The 9,233-nt window shown below is 39.0% G+C and overlaps 1 protein-coding gene across 1 annotated transcript; it reads right to left on the reverse strand.

The window, feature by feature from the left end:
• Positions 1–6,382: 6,382 nt before the first annotated feature.
• LOC117295875 (somatostatin receptor type 2-like) lies at positions 6,383–8,791 on the reverse strand. The gene has a single exon (XM_033778659.1). The coding sequence runs from the start codon at positions 8,436–8,438 to the stop codon at positions 7,155–7,157; it is 1,284 nt and encodes a 427-aa protein (XP_033634550.1). The 5' UTR covers positions 8,439–8,791; the 3' UTR covers positions 6,383–7,154.
• Positions 8,792–9,233: the final 442 nt, after the last annotated feature.

Below are 9,233 nucleotides of genomic sequence, written 5' to 3' on the forward strand. Positions count from 1 at the left end.
GGTTACATTAATACACATAAGGACAGTCTTCAATTTAACAGACGCTCAATACATTCATGACATCAATGCACTGTTAAGCGTTTTTTTCCCAGATGTAAAAATTAGTGAGTTTTAAGTTGTCACGCTTGTCGATAAGTGGGAGCAAGAGCTCACTCAAGTACACGGCAAGCCGCAATTTTAAACTCACGTAAGTTGATCTTCTTTTCGGGGTAGTAGACCTCATCCGATAACAGGGAATTTGCCTTTTCTTCCTCATATTACAATTCCATGTCAAGGGTAATGCCTTTAGTTTATTTTTATGTGGAAGGTTTTTGGAGGATGGTTTTTCAAATTATGTCTGAGAACGCAGAGTGGAAGTAAACAAGGTATGAGGAAATCAAACTAATGTCACACAGGAAACCAAGAGTTTGTCTAAATTAATACATATTTCAGTTCACGTTTTCCTTCAATATATACCTTGACAAGCCTCGGACAGCAAGTCAACATGCCTTCATTTTCTACGAATTTGTTTTCATTTACATAATTATTTGCTACAAATGATATGTGACACAAACAGTTGATAAGTGATTGGTTTAACATGGTACCTTCTCGAATAACATTTTACTTAAAATAATGTTGAAGGGGGAAAATACAACACGTCAAAACCTACATTTAACATTCAAATAACAGTATCGACTTTCTATCGTATTTCATTCTCTTGCTAGATTTCCATTGTCTTGCTAGAGTTCCATTGTCTTGCTAGATTTACATTGTGATACTTGATTTCTTTTGTATTTTTGGTTTATACTGTCTTGCTGGATTTATATTGTTGGGCTTGATCTTATTTGTCTTGCCAGACGGTAAGTTAAGTTTGCACATGTCCAAAATGACAATTAGTTCCAGATTGGAAAATACGACAACCCAATTCGAAAGCATATCCACGTTATAATTAACATCAAACATTTGCTCTGGTATTATTCAAACATTTGGTATCCACTTGTGTGGAATAAAGCGCCTCTGACGTGGTCGAAGGGGATCTTGATGATAATTGAATAATTAGATGGTTTATTGAAAACTTTAAGAACAATGCGATCTGATTTAAACTCGCAACTAGCGTTAAGTTATTTTCTAGCCAACCAGGGCCATAATTCATAAAGCTGTTTAGCAGAATTTACTGCTCGAAATTGTTTTTCTCAGTTGAGGTTACCAGTCGTAACAATGAACACTTCATGGAACGTTGGTTGGTAGCCTGTGTTGTTGCTAGGCATTATGTTCATGTACTAAGCAGGTTTTTGTGCTAAGAGAGCTTTCTGCAGTTTGGCTCGGCAGGGAGGCAATGCCAAGACCACACTCAGTAGTACCACATATTAAGCACGGCGATAATTATTAACCAAAGCTTTGTTTTGACGTTTGATATTTGGTGATCGCGAAATATGGATGCTGTATTTGTCCCTTGTATTTAGCTAGCATCATGTTGTGATTTTTTTTGCTACGTTGTGATTTTATTTTTATCTAAGCTCTTACCCGTAATGTTAAATTTATTTATTTATTTATCTTTTATTTTCAAAATTGTGGTACATGTTTAGGTTAATAGTGTTTTTTTGAAAAGTCTTAAAACCATTTTATTGTTTGTTATTGATAGCTCCTTTAATATGCAATTTTCGTTGTTTTCCAATGTTTGTTTACCGAGGAATAACATTAAACGAAACGAAATGTGTTACGTTTGCACGAATGGTTGTTATATTATGTTATTGCAGACCGAATAAAACTGCCAGCGACATGTATTGATTTGTTTTCTTATTTATTGTGTATAATGAAACACATGTTTTTTTTTTTACCTCTCAAGCACTGACATACAAATTATTTTAATAATGAATAACAATGTACGTTGTTTACATTTTCGAAGTTTTACTACTTCAATAATCACAGGGCATTTATCACAACAATGCGTGGGAAAGATGAGTTACTGGTATAACAACCAACACACCAATGGTGACAGTTGTCACGGCCTTCTCAAATACAATCATCTCATTCATTTTCTTGTCTGTATTACACAAACAGACAACCGTATCCTTCGCACCCACTCACTAAACTCCACTATAATTACAAAACAATTAACTTACGGCGTGTATTTACAATTGGTATAGTTGTGCTGTTAGTGTGTGATTATCTATCCTCTCTCTGTGCATATACTGTCAACTTCTAGCCGGCAGTAACTCAAACCATCTGATTAATGTCGTTGTGTTTGGCTTTCTGCTGCGACCGATTTAAGTGTCTCCTCAAAAAGAGAGAAACAAAAGAGATGCCATTGCACGTACTAGCCGTGCAGGAATTTCTGTGCAAACAGTAACAGAGACTTCGCCAATGGTTAGCCTTTCAACATTTTTATATTACATTTCTGTTGTGAAGATGTATAATATAATCCATTTTAGCGGATCATGACAGAGTTGAATAATTTAAATGTTTCATATATTTTTTTTACAAAATGTAATTGTACACCCGTCTAGACAAAGTGAAGACTTATGTACACAATATCCAAGGATATAGTTTATGAATATATACATTAGTAAAAACAAAAACCATTATTAATGACAATAGTGAATATTTATGTGCACACACCCACCTTCATATGAAACTGTTACTGAATGTTGTCTATTCTGGTGGCCCTGTAAAATGCTTGATTTTGTGTAAAATTCATGGATTTCCAGTGATATACAAATAGGCCGTGCTTTAGAAATACAAAAAAATGCATTAACGTGTTTTATCTTTAACTTATTTTTTCATAGGTGAATACTTGCTTTGATTCGCTTTCTATTTTTTTTACCACTTTGGTATCTGACTAAAAAATATGTCAATCCTTTCAGGAATTTTTCAATTTTGGTTGTTATTTTCCCCAAATGGGGTCACGCTAAGCGAGGCAATTGATTCCTGTTTCTTTGTAGTTATTCGTACAAGAAGATTTAATGGCGATTTATTGTCAAATCGTTCCATTAATACGGCATCAACCACGCATAATCCCGCCATTTGCGCCATTTGATTCTCAACCATTCAGTACCAACATACGCAAAGACCCTGGACACTATTGGTAATTGTCAAAGACCAGTATTCTCACTTGGTGTATCTCAACATATGCATAAAATAACAAACCTGTGAAAATTTTTCCTCAACTGGTCATCGAAGTTGAAAGAAAATATTGCAAAAAAAACAAAAAACATTGTTGTTGCACAAGTTTGTGTCCTTTAATATGCTTAAAGGCAGTGGACACTATTGGTGATTGCCTTCACAGTTGGTGTATCTCAACATATGCATAAAATAACAAACCTGTGAAAATTTGAGCTCAATCGGTCATCGAACTTGCGAGATAATAATGTTGTGTGCGTTTAGATGGTTGATTTCGAGACCTCAAGTTCTAAATCTGAGGTCTCGAAATCAAATTCGTGGAAAATTACTTCTTTCTAAAAAACTATGGCACTTCAGAGGGAGCCGTTTCTCACAATGTTTTATACCATCAACCTCTCCCCATTACTCGTCACCAAGAAAGGTTTTACGCTAATAATTATTTTGAGTAATTACCAATAGTGTCCACAGCCTTTAATGAAATGCTTCAGTCCCTGAAGTCGTTTAATTTTAGTGAGTGGGAATTAAGCTTTTCTAAAATTGTACGTTACTTCAAGTGGAGTCGTTTCTCACAATGTTTTATTTATACCATCAACAGCTCTCCACTCCACTACACGTTATACCAATTGAGTAGTTAACAATAATGTCCAGTGCCTTTAATACTATGAAATTATAAAGCAGTCATTATTCACCCTCACACACACACTCCAACTAAAAACGTAACGTTCAAATAAATCACACATTGGCGATGACGTATTTATACCAAACATTACGAAGGGCTAAAACATTCCGTAAATTTTCAAGACGCTATGAGTATTTACGATGTTGATAATTCTCCCCAAGTCCTATCTTTCTTTTGGAGAATAAAGGGGACAGTTAAACATCGAATAACATAATTCAAATAATTACGACAACCCTATCCTTTGTGAATTCGAATTGTGTAACTTCAGTTTTTAGTCGACTGACAACAAAACTTCAGTTGAACTCCAGACGGTACAACAACAGCAACACCACAATAAAGGGGCTTTAATTTCCCAACATTAACTTTAATTAATATTTATCGTCCCCCAGTTTCGATCACTCTTCTACATACCATACAGCAACATATTTCCTTTCAGAAATTGCTTTATTGTTATTGGTGTTTCGAGCCAAATATCAAAATGCTTGAGGTGTGACAATAATGGCAGCGCAGTGAATAAATACCGGCGCGGTTTTCAAGCAATCGGAGGGTGCTCCAAACTAACCCTGTCCGCGTCCACTCGGTGCTGTTTTATTGGACTGTAGCTCGAAGACGAGCCAGGGGTAGATGTTTTCGCTGAGTGCAACGCCCCCTATGCATCTTTAAAGGGTTGTAAACGTTTATTAATGACTCTGAAAACTAATGGTAACACAACCTTACTTGATGAGAAGCAGAAGTAAATCCACTTCGGATAGTACAATGCAATTTTGGAAATTGCTCACTTCGAAGTACTGCGGTTATAACAAACCAAATCAGTTTTTTATCCCCCAAAGTTTGAATATGAGAAATGGTTAATGACAAAAATGTGTCTCATATTGTGTTCTCCAGTGGCAGATAATTCTTCATGCGTGGATTTGTCGGCAATATATTAAGAAAACGCTACCACCATTTGAACTGGTATTTATAGAGGTTAGTTTATGGTACCTAGTAATAATATGAATGCTCTATGGGAATGCAACGAGCAATGGGTTCCACTGCCACTTACCAAACGTATACAACCCATTAAGGAGGAGGTACCATGCTATACACACCATTACATTAAGATAAACCATGACATAAGTATTGTTTGAAGCTTTGCATGGTGTGGACAAAAAAGAAGAGACTAATAGTAAACTTGCGGGTACGACCATGTTTAAATGTCTCTGGTGTGAGTGTTGCCTCTGAAAAGAGCCAGTGTGGTCTCGACGTTTCGAACATTATACTTTGATCGTCTTCATTAGAAGACTGGGTTATATGAATGAAATCAGCATACGATTCATAGGTTCTTTTGATTTTGCTTTGAACATTAAACAAGTAGCAAAAATGTCTCTTGAAGAATGAAAAGCCTGGTGTTTTCATTTGAGAAAGACAACAGTGTAACCACGGTATCCGCCCTATATACAAGCGCCCATGGCAAACACGGTTGTCAACTATGCTGACTGGGTTAGGAGACTGGTTTGGTTATGTAATTTAATAAAGTTATTAATACGCGTAATGAAATATTGACGGACAAGTTGAGTGACACACAGATTTAACTACGACAAATGTAGTGCTGGTCTCAATGAGGGTTTACAACGAATTTGGTCAGACTGGCATTGACCAATAGACCAGGGCAACATTTAGTTGAGCTCAAAATTGTTACGGTCAAAACATAGCTAAACACAATATAAATATGCTTACCAGATTAAGATGGGCATCCAAAATACCATACCACATGTACAATTTGTGATGGTATCCTGCTCATTTCGGCTTAGCCAACCAAATGTTAGGAATATGTTCTGCTAAAGCAGCTCTATAGAAATTGTGCCCTGGGCAAGTGTTAAGGCTCTGCTTACTGTAGGCAAATAATCAGCGCTTACGGAAGCAGGGTAATTCACGGGGTTTGCTTGGAATTGTGTGCTTCAGCGCCTGCCGACTCCGCGTTAACCAAGCATTATTTGCTTACACAGTTAGTGCAAAAACTAGGTGCTGACTGGGTAAGTGGAGAATTGTGATCGTAAGAGCCATGTCGCATGGGGCAATTTACAAGCAACCAGATCTAGGCAATTTCAAAGAAGAAAATACATTCACATCGGATTGATCACACATTTTTCTTGGGGATCGTAATACATTGTTTGACACAATGACTAATAATGCCCCACCAGGGTGGTGTCTCGTGTGACAAGGCCATAAGTGCATAAGTCGGAGGTAAGCATGCAGATCCATGAAATTGGGCCCATGAATATGTTCACGATATTGTCCACTTTTTACAGATTTGGGTTACAAATTGAAGGGTGTATACACTCCGAGTGAGTTAAGGTATTCGCAATTCGCAATAAAATTTGATTTTTTTTTACCAACAATGTCAGTAAAACCAATGACAACGACCTGAACAAAATTGTTCAACCCGTACACTGCCTCCGAGTCATTGTTTTCAGTAATACCTGCAGTTCAATACCTCCTTAAGCTCTCTGATTTCATACAGTACACATAGCCAAGATTTATTAAAACACTATTTGAACTATTTCCAGCTCACACCCGACCCCGACCCCCCCCCACCCCTCCCAACAGTGCTGCCCCCCACAAAAACAAAATAAAATAAAATAAAATAACAAAACAGTGCTTGATCCTTGGTTCAACAGCTGTCACAGGGTATTTTAAACCATGCCAACGAAACGTATTTTGATAACACATCGAGGTTGTTGATGTTTTAAAAACAAATCCTGCCCGCTAAAAGGTTATTGGTCCTTCCCCCTAAGATCGATTGGGAATACATCGACCCCTTGGATTTTTCACACTTCAAGTTTGGATGAAGCACGTTCACTAAACATGACACTAGTGCAGTATTTTTCTTCTAAAGTGCAAAGTATGTACAATAACTTTGTAGGAAAACTACGCTTTCGATCAAATCCAAGATCACTAATATTATACAGATACTTTATGAGTTTAGTATAATACATTATTACATGATTATTCAAATTTTGAATTGTCATTATGAAAACTAAATACGCACAACAGGTGTAAACAAATAGCCAATGGATGTAAAGATGAACAACTATCAAATAACTATGATTTGAGACACCATTTGACGCTAATTATTACTCTAGATATCAACTAACGAAGCTCATCGAAACTAAGAGCATTCAATACGGGTAGCAGACAGTGAAGTAGTTCACAGGGAACACGATGGCCGCTAACCGCATGATATATTGGTAGTACAAACAATTCGCTCGCTTTGTGTACGATTGTGTCCAACAAGTTTTGATCTTTTAAGGTGATTGGTCAACCCACACTTTGCCAAAAAGTACCCAGCAACTGGCATGGTAAAGTGTTATCACTGACAACTTATCAATTCCCCTTTTCACTCTTTCCCGCACGAATTGTGCGTGTTATTATTTGAAAACGTGTAGGTCTGGGTATTTGCCGGTGCCTCTGTGAACGATGTGGCGTCGGTGATAGCCGTTGCATTGGTGGCCATTGCGGGTGGGCTGGCCGGTGCCTCGTGCTGAACGGAATGAAGACGAAGTGTCCCACCTCGGATGTAAGTGCTGCTCTCCCGGTTGGAGCGATACCTGTCCAGTTTGGTATCGTCGGGCGATGTACAGAACGGACAAAGATGCATGACATTCTTCTTAAAGTTCTCCCCTATAAAGGTGTAGACGATCGGATTGAAACAACTGTTAGTGTAACACCATAGAGAGCTCACAGCGTAAGCAATCGAGAACGCGTGAGATACCTCAGCCGTGGTGAACTGATGAAAGAGTTGTACGACGTTATACGGCAGCCAGCACACTACGAACACAACGATGACTGATACGGTGAGGATGAAGACACGCTTGGAGGCCCGCTGAGCTGTGCCGGTCCCATCGGAGCGAATTCGGAGTTTACTCCCGAGGATCTTAAAGAGTAGAGTAGAATAGCACACTATGATGATGGCGAGGGGAATCAAAAATCCGAAACAGGCGTAATACAATGTGTATAAGGTTCCTTCCTTATCCCAGCTCGGTCCTTTAGCAATGCAGTATGTCAATCCGTAACCCCCATCTTTAAGTTCCATGAAATACCAAGACGGAGTACACAGGATGAACGAAATGAGGAAAACCACTCCGCAAACAATGCGGGCTGTCTTCTTGGTGCGATACCGCATCGATGAGAGGGGGTAGACTACCGCAACGTAACGGTCAGCGCTCATCATTGTCATTATATTTACGGACCCGAATTGGTTAAATCCATCAATACCAGGCACTAGTTTACACATGAAGTAACCGAACGGCCAGTTATTGGTACAGAACTGGTACCCCACCATCGGGAGACTAAGTACGAACATAAAATCCATCAGGGCTAGGCTCAGGATATACACGTTTGGTATGGTGCGCATGTTGGCGTACTTTAGCAGAACAATGATCACCAAACCGTTGGCAACGATTCCGACAATGGATATACAACCGAAAATCAAGGGGGCCAGGAATCTCTGAAACAACACACTTTGTATGTTTTCGGTTGCGTTTGAGATAGCGTCCGATGAGGAGTTATCCCAGTAGTCAGTGTTATTCTCCCCTTGGTAGACTGGATGTTGCGTTGTCAAGGAATACATCTTGGCTGAAGATACCTGGGTACTCAGATCAGAATGCAAGTTACCCTCCATCTCTTTGTCTGGTGTCCTTTTTTCACAAATGTGCCTCGTGAAACTTGCTCATAAAACACAGGAGATAACTACAACAAGACCCACCGGTGAGATACAGCTCAAAAGAGGACCGCACAGTCGTTTCTAGAGAGACTGAAAAACAACACGACTAGAGACGAGGTGATATCTTCGGCTAGATAGTCTATTTGTTCACGTACAGTTTGTGGTGGCTCCTTTGTTTGCCGATGAAACAGAGCAACTGACTAACTGTTTAATCATACCAGTGGCAAGACGGATCATTTCCCGGATCGCACTGCGCTAAATGCACATTGAGACACCGGGGTATGTCATCAGCTGATCACCGCCAATCACTGTCGACCACGGCGGGCTCTAAACCCCGACGAAGGGCGCCACCGTAGCCCGGCCTTCCCAAAGGTTGGATAGTGTAAGCAAGGGGGAGAAACTGCACTGATTTGCTGTATATCACGGTGGAGTTTTTTTTTTATATCTTTCTATCAGAACACGTAGCAGTTTTTCACTTGACAAAGTCCTTCAGCTGTATTGGTTAAACTCAAGCGGCAAGACCTAGAGAGGGAATCGAATTATTGAAAGCGAATCACCCGATCCGATACTGTTGGTGTTATACTAATTGGAATTATGCAAAAAGACAATGATGAAATATCGATCGCGTATTCAATGCCACGAGGCTTATTTTCACTTAATAAAGTAAAGACTGCTTCTTCGGTCGGTTTTTGGGTGAAAATAAAGAGGGTGTTTGGCGACATTTTCTTTTAGATGAGGGTTATTGAGTTTACT

The sequence above is a fragment of the Asterias rubens genome, chromosome 10 (genome assembly GCF_902459465.1).
Source record: "Asterias rubens chromosome 10, eAstRub1.3, whole genome shotgun sequence".
NCBI lineage: Eukaryota > Metazoa > Echinodermata > Asteroidea > Forcipulatida > Asteriidae > Asterias > Asterias rubens.

Excerpts from the sequence above, each read along its gene's own strand:
- LOC117295875 (XM_033778659.1), bottom strand. The coding sequence starts at position 8,438 with ATGGAGGGTAACTTGCATTCTGATCTGAGTACCCAGGTATCTTCAGCC.